The sequence below is a fragment of the Sebastes fasciatus genome, chromosome 20 (genome assembly GCF_043250625.1).
Source record: "Sebastes fasciatus isolate fSebFas1 chromosome 20, fSebFas1.pri, whole genome shotgun sequence".
In the NCBI taxonomy this organism is placed as follows: domain Eukaryota; kingdom Metazoa; phylum Chordata; class Actinopteri; order Perciformes; family Sebastidae; genus Sebastes; species Sebastes fasciatus.
The window spans coordinates 8,662,398-8,685,190 of NC_133814.1; the positions used below are offsets into that span (position 1 = coordinate 8,662,398).

A 22,793-nucleotide genomic window follows, 5' to 3' on the forward strand; every position below is an offset into this window, starting at 1 on the left:
GCCGTCCGACTGAAGAAGGAGGCCTTCCGGGATATGTTATCTCGGAGGTCTCCGGAGGCAGTTGCAGGGTACCGACGGGCCCGAAGAGCAGCAGCCACTGCCGTGACGGAGGCAAAGCAGCGGGTGTGGGAGGAGTTCGGAGCAGCCATGGAGAAGGACTTTCGGTCGGCACCAAAGTGCTTCTGGAAAACCATCCGGCACCTTAGGAGGGGGAAACGGGGAACCATCCAAGCTGTGTACAGTAAGGATGGGACACTGTTGACCTCAACTGAGGAGGTAATCGGGCGGTGGAAGGAGCACTTTGAGGAACTTCTGAATCCGACCAATACGCCCTCTATGGTAGAGGCAGAGCTGGAAGCTGATGGGGGACCATCATCAATTACCCTGGTGGAAGTCACTGAGGTAGTCAAACAACTCCACAGTGGCAAAGCCCCGGGGGTTGATGAGATCCGCCCAGAAATGCTGAAGGCTCTGGGTGGGGAGGGGCTGTCTTGGATGACACGTCTCTTCAACACCGCGTGGAAGTCGGTGACAGTGCCTAAGGAGTGGCAGACCGGGGTGGTGGTTCCCCTTTTCAAAAAGGGGGACCAGAGAGTGTGTGCCAATTACAGGGGTATCACACTGCTCAGCCTCCCTGGTAAAGTCTACTCCAAGGTGCTGGAAAGGAGGGTTCGGCCGATAGTCGAACCTCAGATCGAAGAGGAACAATGCGGATTCCGTCCTGGCCGTGGAACAACGGACCAGCTTTTCACTCTCGCAAGGATCCTGGAGGGGGCCTGGGAGTATGCCCATCCAGTCTACATGTGTTTTGTGGACTTGGAGAAGGCATATGACCGGGTCCCCCGGGAGATACTGTGGGGGGTGCTGCGGGAGTATGGGGTGAGGGGGGCACTTCTCAGGGCCATCCAATCCCTGTACGCCCAAAGCGAGAGCTGTGTTCGGATCCTCGGCAATAAGTCGGACTCGTTTCCGGTGGGGGTTGGCCTCCGCCAGGGCTGCGCTTTGTCACCAATCCTGTTCGTGATATTCATGGACAGGATATCGAGGCGTAGTCGGGTGGAGGAGGGTTTGCAGATCGGTGTGCTGAGGATCTCATCGCTGCTTTTTGCAGATGATGTGGTCCTGTTGGCATCATCGGTCTGCGACCTCCAGCACTCACTGGATCGGTTCGCAGCCGAGTGTGACGCAGTCGGGATGAGAATCAGCACCTCTAAATCTGAGGCCATGGTTCTCAGCAGGAAACCGGTGGTTTGCCTACTCCGGGTAGGGAATGAGTCCTTACCCCAAGTGAAGGAGTTTAAGTATCTCGGGGTCTTGTTCGCGAGTGAGGGGACGATGGAACGTGAGATTGGTCGGAGAATCGGAGCAGCAGGGGCGGTATTGCATTCGCTTTACCGCACCGTTGTGACGAAAAGAGAGCTGAGCCGGAAGGCAAAGCTCTCGATCTACCGTTCAATCTTCGTTCCTACTCTCACCTATGGTCATGAGGGTTGGGTCATGACCGAAAGAACGAGGTCGCGGGTGCAAGCGGCCGAAATGGGTTTCCTCAGGAGGGTGGCTGGCGTCTCCCTTAGAGATAGGGTAAGAAGCTCAGTCATCCGTGAGGGACTCGGAGTAGAGTCCTTGCTCCTTTGCGTCGAAAGGAGCCAGTTGAGGTGGTTCGGGCATCTAGCACGGATGCCTCCTGGGCGCCTCCCTTGGGAGGTGTTCCAGGCACGACCAGCTGGGAGGAGACCACGGGGAAGACCCAGGACTAGATGGAAAGATTATATCTCTACTCTGGCCTGGGAACGCCTCGGGATCCCCCAGTCAGAGCTGGTTAATGTGGCCCGGGAAAGGGAAGTTTGGGGTCCCCTGCTGGAGCTGTTGCCCCCGCGACCCGATCCCGGATAAGCGGTTGAAGATGGATGGATGGACAAGGAATACGTTTTGTTTTTTTAATATAATGCTAGAAATAATTTTAAAAATACATATATATATATTTTTAATATATATTAGTCGAAGGAATAATCGACAGATCAATCGATTAACAAAATATGTGTTGGTTGCAGCCCTATTTTAAATGTCAACATAGCTGATCTCACAGCACAGCTGCTGTCACAGCTTGCTTGGTTATGACTGCTGGTCAACAGTATTTATTAGCATCAACTTTCATACTCATTAAGTTAAAAGGTGCCAAATGAGAGAATTTGGAGCATTTCTATTGCCTCCGCACAGCTCTCAACATGGCGACAGCTCATAATTAACAGTGCTAACAGTGAAAACACTGCTGCCCTGAGGGGGAACGGGTGGGTTAGCACTATGCTTCCGTGGCAGCACCGTCGGTCGGGACGGCGTCATCAGCTGTAACCTATGAGAGCAGGGCAGAGCGTCGGCCGTGAGCTAGCCAGTGAGGCACGCTCACATGTATGAACATGCACTAAAAGCATGCGTGGCCGGCCCGGCGATGTAAACAAAGCAAGGAGAAGCTCGAATTACAACAACAGAGGGAGAGTGACTTCATTCTCTGCTCAGGTAGACATTACTCCACTATATCTTTACATAGACAGTTGTTTTTTTTGCAATAGAGTGCTGCAGGGATGATGTATTTTTGTAGGCCAACCAGGAAGTTAGCATTGCCCTGGTTCCCTCGACAAAAAGCCAATGGGATTGTTCCATTGGGTTTTGGATTAATGCAGAAAATAAGCTCTGTGGCAAACACACGTTTGTGATACTTACACGTTTTGTTCAGCAAGATAATCTTCACAAATGAACACCACTTTTATGATTTTTGAAATGTAAATGCAATCGGCAGAAGTAATAAGCTGACGTTAGGCGATAAACAAACTACACCACGGTAGTGCGAGTATACACAACAAGCCTGTAACGGAGAACGAGTCGGCGTGATGACGTTTAGTAGTCTCATTTAGCCGCCTGTTAGCAACCGCCATTTTTAAGACATATAAAGGCTTCAAAATTCACATTTATTGATGCATTTTATGTCGTAGAATAAAACGTTAAAATCTCTTAAGCTTGTGTTAACCACAGACCTTATTTCAGGCATCTAACTAAAATGCTTCTGCTAAATGCATCTGCTAAAATGCTAACTCTTTTCTGGGTTTTAGGACTCATTCCTGTAGCACTCTATATTAATCTTATACAGCTATACACCTATACAGATTGGGTCTGTCCTTGAGTCCCTCGTGAATCAGGTCTCTTATTTTAGACAAATAATTTATGTTTGGGTACATTTTCCACTAGTCTGTTTGGGATCAGGTCCAAAGTTTTAAATCTGTGGTAGGTTGGAGTATTCCTTGCAGCTGACCTGCATGTCTGTGGACTGTAGGAGGGCATTCAAACCCCACACAAAAAAGACCCCAACTGGAACTGATGGGGCTCGAACTGGAACCTTCTTGCTACTGAGCCACTGTGCCCCTAAAGAGCCATACAGTACTGATTGCAACTTTAAACTGCATGGAGCAGAATATGAATTCAACATCAATTGAACCTCTCTTGTGTTTGAATATTCCTTATAAAAACTGATTGGTAACACACTTAAAGATGTCATAAAGGGTTCTGAAATATCATCAGGATACGAGGCCTCACTGAAAACTCACACCTGTGGTTTAAGGGCAAAAAGCTGAAGGCATTGAGACCCAAACACTTACAGAGTAATTCAATTACAGGGCTGCTGGAAGGGTCTGGCAAGTACAGGTACAAGAATAAGAAAACTATACGGTGGTTTCATTCTTCCAAGGGCCAGTCCGTATGTTTCCTGTGGCGTCTGAACCAAACAGGCCGTCTTCCTGCAGGCTCCTGTTCCGGCTGATGGTACCTCGCCGGCTGACGGTGCCGTGCTGCCGAGGCAGAGTATTTCTTGGGTTACCTTTCTGCTCCGCCTCTACGGGGAGACTATCCTTTTCTTGATCTGTCGTCTTCGACATGCAGCTGTACGTGTCGGGGTCTTGCTGATATTGCAAGGCGAAGGGATCGGGTTTCTCGCAGCAGCTTGCGGCGGAAGAGTGATCGGCTGAGCTGTACATGTGCCACTGGCAGGCGTGCACCCCGTGGGAAGGCAGGAGGAGGCTGTGACAGGAAGTGATGCTGTCGTGCATGTTGTGTGCGCGGCCGTGACAGGAAGCCATTGAGTCTTGTACGCTGTGGCAGGAGTTCTGGCGCTGCAAGCTGTGGCAGGAAGCCAGCTGCTTATCCATTTGCGGACTGATGCATGGGAGCTGGAGGTCCGGGTGCGGGCTGTTGGAAACCAGCGGCGAGCCTTCGAGGTGGTGCGCCGCGTGAGGGCTGTCCAGGTGGGAGCTGTGCACACTCCCATCCATGCTGGTGGAAGTCATGTGAGAACGGTAGTCCTGGAGGCATGGACGCGGGCGGTTGAAGGAGCGCGACTTCGCTCGGTCATTAAGGCAACTCTGCAGAGGCAGAGCGGGACGAGGGAGCTCGTCGGAAAGCGACTGCGGAAGAGACGAGGGCACCTGCTCGACGAGAGGCGAGATGGGGGTTGCGGAGACGGGGCTCATCACCGCAATGCAGCACGGACCCGCGTGATTGGGCGTGGGGCTCTGGGAAGGTGGTGTCATTTTATGGTAAGAACTTTGCACAAGGTGAGGCGAGAGTAGAGGCTGCTTGCCTGAGCATGGGGAGCTCAGGTGGCAGTGCGGCTGATGGAGCTCCTGCCTCTGGCTCTGTCCGTCCCCATTCCCGTCCTCTGACTTGGACTTGGACGGGCAACAAGCCCACCAGCGGTGCCACACGTCGTCCCGTTTGGCACAGTGCTGGATGAGAAGGAAGAGTCCCAGAGTGACACAAAATGCCCCATACAGGCAGCTGAATATCATATCCAGGAAATGTCCCAGCGATACCGCCAACGCTCCCAAAGCCCAGGTAGCCAGGAACAGGAAGAGGGTGAAGGCCGTGGCCCGGAGCTGAGATTTAAACGAGTGCTCATTGGCCAGAACCGACACACCCGTTGGAAATGGCGGACAGTCCCCAGCAGGCCCAGAAACTCCCATAGTGTCGACGTGGCAGTGATGGTTGGACTCACTGGAGGATAACTGCTGCTGCTCCTCACTCAGAACTCGCAGCTCATACTTCTTCTGTGGGTGACGTTTGAGCTGGATGTACGTGCACAAGAAGTACACGGACATGACTAAGACCAGAAGACTCATGGGGGCATAGAAACCTCCCAAGCTTGGTTCCCATGCCATCCAGCAACTGAAAAAGACACACAGAGACATTTAGAGACGTATTTACTAGAAAGAATGAATGAAAACACGATTGTTCAGAAAATAATGAGTACTTACTACAAAGCGTCATCCCTGCTGCCATAGTTATCCATACCGAATGCTGCCGTAACGCCGACAATTAGGAGAGGGATACCATCACTTACAAGATAAAATCTGCAAAGAAAGTTTAAAAACAAAAAGTATCAATGCTGGCAGAGAGACAGAAGAAGATCCAGCTGGATAAAATACATTTCTATTCTAATTTCTATTTCTATAACTATTGCATGATGAATCCTAATGACTTTGGTGATCTCCTGACTTTTCATCCAGCACCATTGACATTTTGTTTTGGATTTGTTTGGTGTGAAATATCTTGAAGGAGGGGTGGTAGACAGGTCAAACAAACACAAAACTTTCAACCAGGAGACTGTGGTGTCCGTGTCCCGTGTGAAACTAAAAGTAACTTATTTTGTCACATCAGTCTTTAGTCAGGTGACTCGTGGGTATCGTGGGTATCGTCAGTCCCGTGAGTCCCGCGAGTTGTTAGTCAGTGAAGTTAACGTCAACCATGACCGTTTCCTAACCCCTAACTAAGTGGTTGAGTTGCCTAAACCTAACTTCCTGTGAAAACTGAAGTTTATTTTGAAAGGACACTAGGCATGTAATAAACGTATATTGACACACCGTCCCTGGTCCGTCCAAAAGTAACGCAAGAGGGGAACCCCGTGCGTTGGTCTCCGATGCCGATGGGGAACTGACCAAGCGGCGGTATTTGACCAGTTGGGAGTGAGAATGTGTTATCTGTTCTGTGTAATCATAGAAACTATAGGGCCCTACCTTAATGCTGCCATCCTATTAAAATGTATTTGAAGTCAAGAAAAAATTTGATCTTTGCTAAAACGTTGGGCTGTAAACAAGCTGATATTATTAACAGTGGTGGTGACTCACCAGGACACGAGGCACCAACTACAACCAATAAGTGTCATGATGCAAAACATTTATGTGATTGAGTAACTCAGTTTATTTGTTCAATTTCAAATTCAAAGTCCTCATTTGACTTTGATTGATACTGACAGGGTAAGCAAGTAGGGGCAGCGTCAAGGAGCCGAGTATTATTGTTAACGACAAGTCTGCAAGGGCACCCGAGGATGAACTCTGTGAGGACCGGTTTGCTCAACACTCACAAAATTTGCTTTATCAAAATCAGCTGGAAATATTGTAAAAGAGAGACAGAGGTCCAAGGGCATGTGTATCACTGCTATAATCCTTATCACGCAACACAGTTGAACATCTTTCAAGCTGCCTTACATCAAGCTCTCATGATGGGTTTTGAAAAGTAGGATACTGCTTGCTGACAGAACTAGTGAAGCAGTCATGATTCATTCACACGTTGTCAATTAGTGATGTAATCAGAACAATGATCAGCCCTGTCGTGCACATGAAGACCTGGTTTACTAGCTCACAGCTTACCTGAGGACGGTTGGTTTGGTGCGAGTCTGGGCCGGCCCATTCCTGTTCTGGGCCCGAAGTGGGTCTTTGGACACATCTTTACAGATGTTTCTAGCAGTAAACGTCAGCCACAGCATGGTAGACAAAGAAGCGTAGTGGAGCACAATGCCAACCTAACACAGATAAAGTAGTAAACAAAGTTTATTAATAGCAATGTGAGTTCATTGTCCAAATTATGTGGGTGTATTAGTGTTTGGTGTACGTGAATTTGACAGAGATAAGTAATCACCGTACCGCTCCATCATATTATATCGTTATCATGCTGCTAAGATAAGATAAAATACGATTATTCATGTCATCCCGAGGGAAATTGTTGAAGGAAAAGACAGAGAGCAACTCTTGCTGGCTGCTGTTCGTATGGCACCAGAACCAGATCTGCTACGAATCATAAACTAATCACCCCTGTTCTGGCATCGCTCTATTAGCTTCCTGTAAAATTCAGAATCAACTTTATGGTCTTGCTTATTACATATAAGGCACTGCATGACCTCACCCCAGTTACATTTCTGATCTCCTTGTTCCATATTCTACCTGTCGACCACTTCGATCCTCTATAGGCAAGCCTTTCTATAGGCCTCATCCACGTGTGTGTTTGCCTGTTTTTAGCTTGATCTGTTTCTCATTGTTTCTGTGTTTCATATTGTAATTTTTCTTTGTTTTTATCATTGTTTGATGTTTCATTTGTGTGTGAAGCACTTTGTAACGTTGTGTTTTTAAAGGTGCTACATACTTTACTTACTAAATAGTCACAATGTAATGTTGGGAAAGGGGCTAAAGACTGAATAAATGAGCATGGCCATCACATGAACAGGTCCAGAGATAGAAATGCCATTACAGTAGACTGATGTGCACTGAATCACAAGGTACACTGCTTTGTTTACCAAATTATTTTTGCACTAGTGCGTCCACGTTGCTACATTTTATGTTTTAATTTGTCGTCTTTTGGCCTTTGTTACTGGAGCACGTAACGTATGGCGTATGACAGAGGTACACTCATCAACATCGGAGAAGGAAGCACAGGGATTGGATTGAGTGCAGCGGACCTTGAGACGATCACCGCCTGCCCACGGCATTTTCCGACCACCCAGCCGGACCAAGTACGACCGAGGGCAGTGTGAACGCCCCAGGGACACAGGTAAGATAGCCAGGATAAGAGCTACGCTAACCCAGCTTGGATCTAGGGCTGTTCCACTATCCAGCCTGCTACCTGGCTGAAGTCCGGTCGCAGGAAAGTGGAATGGATGAAATACGACTTGGGAGTGGCCCAGCAACGGTAAATCGGAGACCTGGCTCCATGGTGGGCATCCCGGATCGGCATGTTCTGGCACGACGTTGAACTGGCATATTTCCCAAAATGTCAAACTATTCCTTTAATTTAGTATAATAAAATAATAAAATTTGAGTTTTTATATTATTTTGTGTTTCTGCTGCTTAGAAAGCCATTTACAAACTGCCCTAATAACAGAATCCAATGCAGAGTTCTGAACATTCTATCAGATACAAACTGCACAAAGTTTGTTTATTCTGACAAGAAATGTTGTTATTGTCTTTATTCATGTAATATATCATTTTAAAGCTCTTTTTGTGCTCTTTATGCTGGAACTATACATGGGCACGTCAGATCAATATGACGTTAGTTATCAGGACATTTGCAGTGGCATTCAGAATTTGCCCTCATTGCAGCATTAGAGGGTCAAAGGTCAAATTCTCTTGACCTCAGTGTCACGGCAATGTGACCGACGGATAGATTATAGTCTAAGTTTTACAGTAATATATGACTTCATGATATTCCGTGTTGGTTACCCTCTTTTATATCGTATCTTTATGTAAAATGGCAACAAAAAAAACATGGAAAAATTATAATGATGGAGGGATGAAAAAGGAGTAGGACATACTCTGACAGTTTGAAAGCCTATTTCCATTTTAATTCATGTTGAACCACATAAATAACTCTTGGAATGAAATATGGACATTGCCTCTGTGTTCTGACTGGACTTGCTGTAGCCGCTGTCATCCACTAACTGGGCTAATTTACTCAGTTAAATTATAGTTAGCATACCATCAGCATGTTAACACAGCACCACTGGGCCTAAGTACCATCTCACAGAATCTTGTTTGACATTGATTAGCAAGAAGTACTTGCTAAAAGAAAAAAACTTTTATAGGCCCTGTTCTGTATATTTGAGCCAGAACAAATTTCACACATGATCAGCCTGAAAGGAAACCAGAAAATACTATCAAGCTTCAACAATTTTTTACTCATGGTAGTGATTTAACTTAACACTCAGTGAACACTGGCTCTCTCATGGACACCGATGTCTCTCTCAGTTTCTAAGTGTGATAGCTGCCAATGACCTCGAAACTGCTCGACTAACAACTGAGGGAGCTTTCAGTTCTCTTTGGATCATTGAACTGTTTGGAAAACGTTTTTTTTTTTTTAAATTATTTTTAAAAGTGCTGTGAAATAACACTGTGCTGAGAAAAAAAAGTAGGAAAACCATGACTTACAATTTGACACACAAAAGGTAAGTTGATCTGATTGATGCCCCCGGCGAAAACTCCGAATGTCAGCCCCGTGTGGAAGAGGAAGTTGAGGAGTGTGTGCCAGCCATTCCTGCTGATGCGGATTACACTGCAAACAATGAGATCAAAGTTAAAAAGATGAACGTTTTCTTTTGCTGGGTAATCACACTGAAAAAGTGGGTTGTAGAAACGAATACAGTATAGTTATGTGAACTATCACCTTCAGTGTATCTTTTGTCATTCGATTTTCCTTTCACAAACGGATATTAAAAAACAAAAAATGAGTGGTTATTTGATTTTTGTTTTAAAATCCAAAAATGTATATTGAAATACAATGTGTTTTTCATTATCAGGGTCAAAAAGGGATGAACTAAACTTAAAAAATAAATTTTCATTTTCTATTTCTAAAAACAAAAAATAAAATCACTAAAACACAGAAACAAAAAAAACACAGTTTTTTCATATTCTACGACCGGAAGTTGCCATTTACAAAGTAAGAGCGCGTATGAGGACGTTGCTGTGACATGACTGCAGAAAGAAACACTAATAGTTTGTAAATTGCAACTTCCGGTCGCAAAATATGAAAAAACAGGCGTTTTTTAGTCTTCTAAAGATTAAATTTTTTGTTTTTAGAAATAGGAAATAAAAATCAACCCGTTTTTTTAAGTTTAGTTCATCCCTTTTTCACCCCGATAAAGAAAAACGTATTGTATTTCAATATTAATTTTTGTATTTTAAAACAAAAATCAAATAATCAAATGACCTATCACACAGCATCTTTGCTGCATTCAGTTTTAAATTGTCAAATATCATATGTGTGATTCACGGCCCAATTCAAATGGGATAAAAAAAATATTTGTCTCTCCCCGTTGACTAACGTGCATATTTTTTTCCGACATAAGGTCCCATGGGGTCCACCGGAATGGGAGGGACTCCGCCTCTCTATTTCCACCAGGATGTGACATCATCTCTAAAGGAATCTAGTTGCAAGATCTACCCTGCAAGATCCACAGTCTTTGCAAAACCTTATAGTCTGTGACTTAAAAACTCTGTGACTTAAGACACATTGTCTTTAGATGTGAGATGGTGTCAGTCTCTTAAAAGTCTTTTCAAAGTCTCCAAATGTAAGGTAGCCATACATGTTGTCCGACCATGTCTAAAGGCCGCAGTGTTCAGAATGACCACACTCAACGGCGGGGCAAAAAGCCTGCTGTATCATACGAATGAGGGTAACATTGCACAACTTTCAGACAATCTCTCTTTGAAGGCATTCATGGTGTTGCGCTCGGTGGTTCGTGAAGATTGAAAAAAAAACAGAGCGGAGGAGAGAAGTTCAAATCTTGCCTACTGTCACGCCAGCACATGCCTGGCCGTTCCCTACATAAAGTGGGCGCCATTGCTAGATTGTCTGTTTTGGCAGTTACCAAATTTGTCAGACGCCTTCCCTGCTGGTTTCAGACGCTGTTAGATGTTCCAAGAAGCATTTTGTAAGTATACTGAATAGCTCTTTCAACGTACACATGGGCATGTGAGTATTGTATTAAGATAGACTTTAAAAAAAATGTGAAACCATCCTTCAATAAATGTTCTTCTCACCTGTGGTGGACGATATAGGTCATGATGGAGACGAGCAGACAGAGCAGCATGACTGCCGTGCAGGCGTACACCACTGGATGCAGGTAATCCCCGGGGTACGGTGGGAAGGACAGCACTCTCTTCAAATCCTGCATCATGACAGAAGTTTTACAAATAGAAAATATTTAGATCCACAAGAATGATTAATAGAAAAGAACACCCGGAGAGATATACGCCCTCGTTCAATGAAAAAAACAATGCAGTGTGATTTGCTTTAGCGTTGCCAAAAAGTTCTTACAACACTGTCCAGATGGTCCCTGTGTTGGTGCATTTGTCTGCCTACGTTGTTCAGCTTAAAAAGAATAGTTAATTATTTTAGTGGAAATATATGCGCTTTCTTTTCGAGTCTTAAGATGTTCAGATTGATGTCAATCTCATGTTATGTGTGTTAATTAACATTAAAGACCGGAAGAAGGGGGAAGGAGCTGGCTTGGTTCTGTCCCAAGTTAAAATTACACCTCGAAAGCTCACCTATTAAAGGGATAGTTCAGGTGTTTTGAAGTGGTTTTGTATGACACACATCCATAGTCAGTGTATTACCTACAGTAGATGACCCGGCTTGGGGCTCTTTCTGTGTGGAGTTTGCATGTTCTCCCCGTGTTAGCGTGGGTTTTCTTCGGGTTCTCCGGTTTCCTCCCACAGTCCAAAGTAGGGATGTCACGAGAACCGATACTTCGGTACCAAGTCGATGCCAAAGTTTTAAAAAAGTGACGGTACTCTTTTTCTACAGTACCGACGGTACCGTACGATGCCTGTAATGGTCATTGGTAGTGATGTGACAGTGAGGAACATTTTCCCACCGGTAAATAAACTTGTGAAAACACCGGTGTCACCGATTACACCGGACATTGTACAAGAAAAGATGACGGTCAATATGTGCAGAACGCTGACTCTGATCTGTACCGTCGGGTGGCAGTGTGTCTGGCCTCTCCGGTAGAGCTTTTGCTGCGGGGGTCTACCTGGCGCCGCTGCTCCGTGCACACCGGCTGTGATAGCTCCATCCACCTCGCGGCGATTACCTCATTAACGTTATGACTCCTTATAGCATTTGGATTAAACGTGAAATATTGCCAAATAGGTGCGTTTGCTTTTCGCTTCGACAATAAATCTTCTGCCTCCTGCTCCTACTACTCTGAGATGACGGACCAGATGCATTCACGGTCAGTATGTAGTGTCCTTCGTCTGACTATCGATCTATAACATGCCGTTGATATGCCAAAATGAACAAAATGGGTCAATTATTTTTATTTATTACTTAAAGGCTACATGTCTCTGTTTTTTGAAATGTTCAAATGTTTTTTAATAAAAGAGTACGTGTTGAATTACATGGGATTTATTGTTGTTGTTTTTTTTTACGGTGGTATCAAATTTGGTATCGAGAATCGTGGAAATTCACTGCTATTGGTATCGACTACTAGATTTCTGGTACCGTGACATCCCTAGTCCAAAGACATGCAGGTTAGGTTCATTGTTGACTCTAAATGGCCCGTAGGTGTGAATGTGAGCATGAATGGTTGTCTGTCTCTATGTGTCAGCCATGTGATAGTCTGGCGACCTTTGGCCTTCGCCCAATGTCAGCTAGGATCGGCTCAAACCTTTCATCTCAGTCTCAACAAGAAAGCCCAGTTCCCAAAATGTAGAACTACTCCTTTAATAACCTGCTGTCTGTCTCCAGTCTCTGGATACGGACGCCAAAATGCTGTTATAAGCAAAGCACTTTAATAATGCTTGTAAAAGAAAATATAGTTCCTCTATGCAAATACCAACATCCAGCCTCACTCATGCTAGTCCAAATGTCTACATGAAGCCTGCAGACTTTGCTGCTGGAGGCTGGACTGTGCTGCATGTTTTCCAAAGCCCTGCTGTACAATTATTCACGCCTCTTTGTGCATTACAGTAATGAAATCTCCTGACATGGTACCAGGATTTAACATACACTGAGTGACTGTGATCATAAACCCCCGCCGTGCATTGTAGTGTAATGTAAATGTAAATTATTGCAATTATATTGGTTGCACTACTATAAAGCAAACCCTCTCAGCTTGCCGTCGACTTTAAGCAGGAATAGTCGTTGTACTCCTGCTTACTGTAGTTGTAGTGTTGCCTAACTGCACTGACATCACTGTCTTAAAATAACTCGGTGCACATCATTAAACATGTAAAACATTGTAACAGGGATTTCAGTGTCTCCTGAAATATGAAATCAAATTAACAAGAGGCACATTATCAGACCTTGTTTGGGAACCCAACTGCATAATGAATTCATCGCGGCCATTATGAAAAGCCTGCTCCAAATCCTCCTGCTAATATAGTGGGGCTGCATTTAAGGACCGTTTTCATTATTGATTCATCTGCAGATTATTTTCTGTCAATCAATTAACCATTTAATCGTGATTAATCGCATGATTTCCCATGATTAATCGCAATTAATACACATTTTGTATCTGTTCAAAATGTACCTTAAAAGGAGATTTGTCAGGTATTTAATACTCTTATCAACATGGGAGTGGGCAAATATGCTGCTTTATGCAAATGTATGTATTTAATTATTATTGGAAATCAATTAGCAACACAAAACAATGACAAATATTGTCCAGAAACCCTCACAGGTACTGCATTTAGCATAAAACAATATGCTCAAATCATAACATGGCAAACTGCAGCCCAACAGGCAACAACAGCTGTCAGTGTGTCAGTGTGCTGACTTGACTATGACTTTCCCCAAACTGCATGTGATTATCATAAAGTGGGCATATCTGTAAAGGGGAGACTCGTGGGTACCCATAGAATCCATTTTCATTCATATATCTGGAGGTCAGAGGTCAAGGGACCTCTTTGAAAATGGCCATGCCAGTTTCTCCTCGCCAAAATTGAGTGTAAGTTTGGAGCGTTATTTATCCTCCTTATCAACAAGCTAGTATGACATGGTTGGTAGCTGGATTCCTTAGGTTTTGTAGTTTATTATGATGCCAGAATCTACTCTCTAGCTGTAAAACTGAGCTCGCTACAACCTAAAAATTGAAAGTTGCATTAATGCATTAAAGAAATTAGTGGCGTTAAAACAAATTTGCGTTAACACGTTATTGCGTTAACTTTGGAATATTGTCTTTTTCAGAATAAGGGCAAAAAAACTGAATATTTTGTGCATGGAAATATAGTCAGTGTCATATCCCTTTCATATAAAAGACACGTATATCGCTGGTCTACTGAAGGAGGGGTGAACTCATCAGCAAATGTCCTGAAGCGACCAAAAAATGAAAATGGATTCATCAGTATACTAATAAGCAGGCAGACTGATGTACAGTAGCTCATTCTGCAACGCCGTAGAACTCCATTGTCATCCAAGAACTATTAAAAACACATATGGTGTCACTCTATAATGCCATATAATAATGACATATCTCTTTGTTACAGTAAACTCAGCCAGTGTAGCACACAAACAGTTTATGATGGAGAAATCTTCATTGATCAAATCTCAGTGTGAACCTTCACATCCACGGATGAAAAGCCTCAAACTGTCCATTTGCATTACAGCGTATGCACATGAAGTCACTTTTGCATAATCACCACGGTCAACCGCCACAAACAATCAGCATCTGCCATCATACATTTACTGTACATGGGGGGAAAAAAACACATGGGAATCACAGCTACAGTGGTGAAGAGCTGTTGTACGATCAACTGCAGAGATTCAGAAAGAATTTGAGCCGCTGAATTTTAATAAATCTAATAAAATGAAGACATTTATTTTATCAAAACTGTAAACCTTTGCTTGACTACTAAGTGGTGAGGAGGGGGTTGTAGCATATCATATAAAATAGTGACATCAATATAAAGCCATTATAGGCTGATCTTGATGCAAGAGGCCTGTACTATGAATTGAGTTCAACATACCCAGGGTATCTCCTCGTTATCTGGCTTAACTAACCCTAACAACCGGTCCTACGACGGTGGTTACCAACTCGGTAAATCAACCCAGGGTTTCTCATTCTGGCTACGAGCGCGTTCACATGAAAGGGGCGGTGTTTGCAGCATATGACCGATCACAATCATGGACAAGTCTACTGACAGCAGAGCGGCACATTTTACAAAAGGAAGAGCAAACTATAATATTAGACAAATACGAAGAAGTTAAACACATAATCCAGACTAAAAGTAACACGGTTGAAGCTGCCAAATGCAGGAAGGCCAGCTGGCAAAAGAAAAAAAATGCCGATGTGTGAATGCGTAAATTAAAAGACTTATTAATTTAACGGAATACTCAAAAATCAGATGTAGTCGTCTAGATGGGGCAGTGATTTATAAATATGGATGAGCTAATTACACCTCATAATGCCCTTTGACAAAGTTGTGGCGTGTGTGACTATTTAAACCTTCTTTTCAGCTGCGTCCCCGTCTTCGGGACTTGAGAGCAAGTAAAAAAATATATATATAAAAACATAATTCCAAGCGGTAAACACCGACAGCATACAGCCAGCTATCCTTCCTGCATTTGTCAGTTTAAAGCGTGTTGCTTTTAGCCTGGATTATGACTGTGACTTCTTCATATGTGTGTGTAATATTATCATACCATCTGCACACTGCCCTTTGATCGGTCAGTAGGCGGTGCTTTTATATAGATGCTTATGCACACATAACCTGCTACAGAGCAGTATGTGCAACATAAGTTCCCATGGCAATATACCCACGGTAAGAAGTGATCCACCTTCGTAGGACGGAAAACCCTGAATAGTTAACCCTGAAGTTACCTTGCTAAACCCAAATCCTGCTTCGTAGTACAGGCCCCTGGTGATGTCTCTAATAATAATAATAATAATAAACCTTATTTGTAAAGCACCTTTAATACAAGAAATGCAGCTCAAAGTGCTTAACAATAAAGATATTACATGCAATGACTGCTTCACATGAAAAAAAAAAGACATTATAAAAGATAAAATTAATGACCTAAACAATCCACTAAACAGCAAAACTGTGGGTTCCTCACTCATTGGTGACTTAAACAGTTGCTAAACTCTACATACTGTGCCATTCTCGGCTGTCCCATGAAAAAGTTGACAACCGTTCGACAAACGTGGTGAAATCTTTGGTCGCACAAAAAAATGAGACCGATATCAATCTTCTAATCACTCTCGGTAATAAAGCACATAAACACTTAACTATTCCTTTAATGTACACTTTTGATTGACCTTTCAAAAGACATTTAAAGGGGACATATCGTGCTCATTTTCAGGTTCATACTTGTATTTTGGGTTTTTTACTAGAACATGTTTACATACTTTAATGTCTAAAAAAAACTTTATTTTCCTCATGCTGTCTGCTTGAATATACCTGTATTTACCCTCTGTCTGAAACGCTCCGTTTTAGTACATTTCAATGGAATTGCAACGGAATTGCGTTGCTAGGCAACAGCTTGGGTCCATATTTACTTCCTGTTAGCTAATGTCATTCACATACACTGCAACGGGAAATAAACTGTGACCCATTTAGAATGTTTACGTTTAAAACTTTGAAGTGGTCTAAATATTGTAGATTTGTGACATCACAAATGGACAGAAATCCTAACGGCTTGTTTCAAACGCACAGTTTCTGAATACGAGCTGTGTGTATTTCCCTGTGGATTAAGCGTTTCAATACTTTCACAGTATTTATATAGAACTTAAACCTACTTTATAATATAAAAGACATGAAAATGTCACTTTTTATGATATGGGACCTTTAAGCAAATTCATGAAGCCACCAACAAATACATTTTTTTGAAATGCGAATCACTGCGCTTACATTACTATGATTTAAGCTCAGATGACTTAGCTGTGGAGGCAGGAGGAGTGTGGAGGAGGCTTAGAGAAAGTGACTCATATACAGGAAGTGATGTGCATCTCCTGGACAGGTCGAGCATTCCCCTCCGTGTTAAAAGGCAAAACGTGCCTTCAAACAAACAGTTAGGGCCTTCTCCTTTCTTTCCCTGGAACACACTCCATGCATGTGCATAATTCAAGCTGAAGATTCCTGTGGAGGCAGGAATCAAGAGCTAACTTGGCTCCGTCTTCATGACAGCGTCAACTCGCTTTTCCTTTGTGTTCCAAGGCCTTGTATTTTAGAGACACTGTCATGTCTTCCTCCTCTCATCTCTCTCTCTCTCTCTCTCTCTCCGGGACAGCATGCTCTCTCATCACGCTCCACTGAACAACCCATCTATTAGACAGAGCATGACTGATTAAATCCTTTGCAGATCCCATAAAATGAAAAAAAAGAAAAAGAAAATACAGGCGTGCACACGCAGCGGCAGAGATCTGTGCGCACTACGCTCCACTTATCGCCGATGACCAACCACGAGCTGTGTCACGAGCAGGGTTTTTAATTAGGCTTCTTTTGTTCTGAGTCGGATGCCCGTGCTTAAGTGTAAACACGACTTCTTTTTTTTTAAGAGCATCAGAGCTTTTCACCAGCTTACACCAGTTTACAAGACACAAAATCATGTTTTCTTCTGAGTACATTTGATCAGGCCGAAGGCAGGAGCATTCATCCCTTGCATTGTCTTTCTTCTGTTTACATTTCTGTGAGCTGTACGAGCTAAACAGAGCACTCTCGAGGATTATTGATCTTGAGTGTATCGGACATGTTTCATTAGTATCCTGATCCGATATGCTGGATGTATCGGGGCTATTCAGTATCATCTACTATGAAGCCTGATTTTTTTTTTTTAATCGAGCTATCCCATCGAGCTTCCTGCTGACTGTCGATACTTTTCAAACATCACACTCTCCTCCAGTTTGTAACGCAGGTTTTCCGTTAAAGGGACAGTGTGTAGGATTTCGTGGCATCTAGTGGTGTGGTTGCAGATTGCAACCAACTAAGTACCCCTCCACTCACTCCTCCTCCCTTTCCAAGACTGTGGTGACGTGAGCCGCCGAGTGCAAAACCGTGGTTCACCTCGCTCAGAGGCCATCCTTACCAAACTAACACTACTTTAGGAGCAACGGAAGTCAGACGGCAGCTGGCGGTAACCACGGTTTTGCACTCTACGGCTCACGTTATCGCGGTTTCACAAGCGTATCGGAGATCTGCGGTGGCCTTCAGGTAACGTTAAAACGTGAAAGGCTCTCTCTAGAGCCAGTGTTTGGTTTGTCCGTTCTGGGCTACTGTAGAAACATGGCGGAGTAACATGGCGGACTCTGGGAAGACCCCTATGTAGATATGAAGGGCTCATTCTAAGCTAACGAAAACATGATTCTTAGTTTCAGGTAATTATACACTAAAGAAAACATGGTTATGAATGTTACATTCCATTTCTGCAAATAGATTCCCCGAAATGTTACATACTGTTCCTTTAAAAAATGTGTAGTCTCCAAGTCCTATACTCGACATCCAGCCCGGTCCCTCCAAATGGCGTATGAATGACACGGAAATATGTAAGTCATTTTGCGTGCAATAACAACGCCGTTTTTGTTTTTGATGTGTCATTTAACGCCATGTAGTACTGACTGCACATCCGCGGGATTATACTACGCTCAGAGCTAGTGACGTAAAATAAAAAGACTGCTTACAGTGGGCAGGTCAAACAAACACTTTCAACCAAGAGACCGGTGTTTATATCCCAAAGCGTTGTTGAGTTATTACGAAGTTACGCTAGAGACGTGTTTTCCATACTTATGTTACGTTGTTTACGTACGTATTTTAGTAAGTTCTTATGTTAAGCCCAACCATGATGTTTTTCCTAAACCTAATTAAGTAGTTTTTCTGCCTAAACATAACAGCGAGCGTTTCACAGTAACGCCGTGGCGTGGAATCACGCGCAAAAAGCCTAAAATGTATGATCATGACACGCAGAATGTGCTTAAAATGTCGTGCTATTTATACGCCTTCCCATGAGATCAGGTTGCGACATCACTTAAGTAATTTAAGGCCACAGAACAGGCTGAGTAGTACACTGCGTGAGGGGTATATTGATTTTGACAAGTACAATTATTGGAGTGCCCCTTTAATTAAGGCAACACCTACAGTATATCACTACCTTACCTTGAGGCCCCGTTTTGTAGTAAAGATCTTGTTATAATGCGATGTGTTTACATGTATTTTACCTGGGGCGATTAATCGCAAATTAATGGCACATTTTTTATCTGTACCTTAAAGGGAGATTTGTCAACATGGGAGAGGAGAAATATGCTGCTTTATGCAAATGTATGTATATATTTATTACTGGAAATCAATTAACAACATAAAACATATTGTCCAGAAACCCTCACAGGTACTGCATTTAGCATAAAAAATATGCTCAAATCATAACATGACAAACTGCAGCCCAACAGGCAACAACAGCTGTCAGCCCTAATTTTACCTAATCATTTTCGCTTATAATCAGATACCAGAAACTACTACGACTACCACTTACTCTTTAATAACGAATGCACAGAAGGTTGGAGAGACAGGGGGTTCAGTAGGGACTCATTTTTGCCCCGGGGGCCCCCTTGTGGGTTTATCCGGCCCTGCTTAAAGACGTCTGTTCCACTGAGCAAACCGCAGGCAACAGTTTCAATTAATGTCATCCACACTGACAGTGAGCATCAGTGAGCAGAGCTATACTGTATGTGTTAAAACATTAACCGTCCTTCTGCTGTTGGTTGGAAATAGGGCTGCCACAATAGCAGATTTTTTAATACTAGATTATCGTGGCCAAAAGAATTCATGATAACGATATTATCGCGATATCTATAGAAAATTTGAATAAATAAATATAAAATAATGCTATCAGTCAAATTCATCTTTAACTTTGTTTATTGTGTTTTGTCTCTTTTTCGGAAAAATTAATAACACTCAAAGTGTAGGGAGGTGGAGAGAGAGTCTATAAGCATAACTGTATAGATAAAATGATTTTAAGAGGTGCAAGATTATTTACACGATATTATCATATGTGTATTATTAACACAATATCGATGTTTCATTTTCAAATATCACAGTTATCGTCAATATCGGTTGCAGGGTCGGCTTAAAGCACAGGCCATGTAGGCGGTCGCCTAGGGCGCCACATTCTCAGGGGGAGCGCTGGTCGCCGCCTCTAAAATAAAATAAAAAATAATAATAATAATTTTAAAAAACGCTGGTGGGCGCCCTTACTCAAACAATCTTTAAAGCTGCAATGGAGCAAATATAATTTAAAAACGTTTTTTTCACTATTTGTCACTATATCCTGACAGTAGCGCATGAGACAGGTAATCTAAAAAAAATCATGTGCCTCTGTGTCCTCAGATGCTCCCTATGGTATCTGCAAGATTTCACGGACCGTAGGAATCAATCAATCAATCACTCAAGAACTCCAATCAAACGGTCAAACTAGGCAGCGCTGATCAAATATGAATCAATATTCTGTTACTGTAATGCCTATTTCTCTCCTCAAATGTCTTCAGAAACATCTTGTAGTGTACTGTTTAGCTGTAGAATAATAAAGTTTGTGACCCGGCAGCCGTGTTGAGATCAGTTGAGGAAATACCAAGCACCGCCCACCAGCCGGAGCACAGCCAATAGGAACGCTCTCTCTCTCTGAAATGACCTGTGATTGGCCAAAGTCTCCCGGGTCACGGGCTAGATTTTTTTAAAGCCTGAAAACAGAGCCATGAGGAGGTGCAGAAGTCTAGTTTTCTCTCAGAACACTTAAATTACAATATGCTGAAAGATTATTATGGAATTTTTTGCCCAATAATGCCAAAAATATCCTGCCTACTGCCACTTTAAGTATAATACTTACTACCATTTGTACTCTTAGATGCCATTGGAAGTATTTGTATTCTAAAACTTTTCAACCTAAATACTTCAGACTTGTTTTAATAGTGATAAACAGAAACACATTTCACTTTGAATCATGATAAGATAAAATTAGATAATCCTTTATTACTATCACAACGGGGGAAATTAGTAATGTTATTGAATGTCAATACCACTTATATATCTTTTAAACAGAGGGTGATTTTATTCAAATTGCATTTGGACTGAATTAAGATAAGATAAGATAAGATGAACCTTTATTAATCCCCCAGGTGTCAAAGCAGCAACATCAGCAAACAGAGTGAAACACAGGAGAGGTAAAGTTATACAAAAATTATAAAAACAATAATAGAGATATAAAAGATACAGAGTGAATGGGTGAACATAGTGTGTACAGTCCGTCAATAAATAGATGTAATATGTACAATGAATAAATGTACTATGTACATATGTGCAGTCTATAAAGTGGTATATAGGATGTATAGTGTAAAGTGCGCCAGTGGTTAGAGTCCAAGATGGTTGCAGAAAGGTAGATAGATGTTTAAGGGCAGATAGTGCATGTTAAAAGGTAAATGTTTAAAGGTAGATAGTGCATGTTTAAAGGCATTACATTACATTACATTATGATGAAAAGTTATTTTGGAATTTTTTGCCCAATGATGCAAAAAAATAAATCAGCCTACTGCAGCTTTAAGAATCAAGTTTCAACTTCACTTGTGACTTGAATAACTGTCACTATAAAGCACTCACAGACAGGCAGGCATGCAGCAGGTTTATGGAAGGCAAAACCTTAGATATGATACCATAATGAATAAAAAAGCGTCTTACCATTAGCTTTAGTGGAGTTACACTTGAGTTGTGAAGCTCTGGTCTCTCCTGGAGGCCCCTGCTGCCTCCCCTAACCTGCACCCTCCTCCGGCTCCATGGAGGCGCTTTGGAATCAAGTATTTCCTCAGACAAGTCCCGGTGCAACAGAGCAGAGGATGATGATGTGATCACAGGAGTTGTTTGTTCAGCAGGCTCTTCGTGCTCTTCCTCCAGCTCTGCAGCTCCGGGAGCAGCGGCGGCGGCGACGTGCAGCCACGGCCTCCCGGTACCGACTCCATCTGCACGGCGGCACTGATCAGATCAGAGAAACAAGCAGAGAGGACTCATCATCTGTTACTGTGTCTGTTATAACCGAGCCTACACACTTCCATCTGACACACGAGTGTGTGTGGGCGGTGTGTGAGGATGATGATCACAATGATTTCATATTTTTGATGGTGACGACAGGAGATGATGATGAAGTGTCCGTGTGCGCTCTCTACTCATTTGGATCATTATTTGTCTCCATTATTGCATTAAGCCTTTAGTTAATGTGACAAACAAACAATGTTTAGATATAATATAATATAACAACGCGATTCATTCAGTGAGAAGCAATAAATTAAGGAGTTACCTGCGGTGGTGGTGGTGGTGTCTTCTTCTCCTCCCAGCTGATCCGGACCCTCCTCTTCTATCCAGGTCAGTGATGGAGATAGTGGCTCCGTCCGCCTGGAAGAACGATGTGCCGCATGTTACGTAGAGAGAGCAGAGAGGAGGAGGGAGGAGACACTCGGTTCAGTAAAGTGCAGGCAGGAGGGGGGTGTGACGTCTCATCTGACCGTCAGACAGCCTGCAGGTTGTCCGTCACCAGGGGAAGTGAAGGCAGGTCAGGAGAGAGAGAGACGCGGCTCCACGGTGCGCTCCATTTGTTAACTTATGGGTCGTGTCCAGAAGGTAACTCACAAGTTGCGAAAACGTGTGAAAAAAAATCTCGCGAGACTCGCTGCTCTTTTAAAAAAAATTTAATAGTTTTTAAAACGCTTTCTTTATTGTACAAATGCTCATTTACAGAGGTACAAACACACAGACAATTGAAAAAATTGTGTATGTATATATTGCATTTTGTATTGCATCCACAACCAAGACTGACCCCCATATGAGAACTATGAGGACTTTAAGAACTTTAAAGGGACTATTTGTAACTTTCAGAAATGCTTGTTAACAGCGACACCTGTGGCCGTTAAGTCAACGAAAGTCAGCGTCGGGCTCGCACTTGTGCTCGCTCTAAATAGACATGAACGAGCATCGTTCAAAACAGTGAGGCGACACACGTCAGCTAAAACC

The 22,793-nt window shown here is 43.0% G+C and overlaps 1 protein-coding gene across 1 annotated transcript; it reads right to left on the bottom strand.

Moving 5' to 3' along the window:
• Nucleotides 1-1,920: 1,920 nt before the first annotated feature.
• adgra1a (adhesion G protein-coupled receptor A1a) lies at nt 1,921-21,803 on the bottom strand. Its single transcript, XM_074620419.1, has 6 exons — nt 21,471-21,803; nt 10,848-10,975; nt 9,237-9,360; nt 6,690-6,841; nt 5,298-5,393; nt 1,921-5,208 (listed from the first exon to the last, which is right to left on the bottom strand). Exons 1-6 carry the CDS (start codon nt 21,471-21,473, stop codon nt 3,711-3,713), a joined length of 2,001 nt encoding a protein of 666 aa, XP_074476520.1. The 5' UTR covers nt 21,474-21,803; the 3' UTR covers nt 1,921-3,710.
• Between the last annotated feature and the right edge of the window lie 990 nt (nt 21,804-22,793).

Excerpts from the sequence above, each read along its gene's own strand:
- adgra1a (XM_074620419.1), bottom strand. Across the intron at positions 6,842-9,236 it reads TACCTTTTGTGTGTCAAATT|GTTGGCATTGTGCTCCACTA; the intron begins GTAAGTCATGGT and ends TATCTGTGTTAG. Across the intron at positions 5,209-5,297 it reads AGCAGGGATGACGCTTTGTA|TTGCTGGATGGCATGGGAAC; the intron begins GTAAGTACTCAT and ends TGTCTTTTTCAG.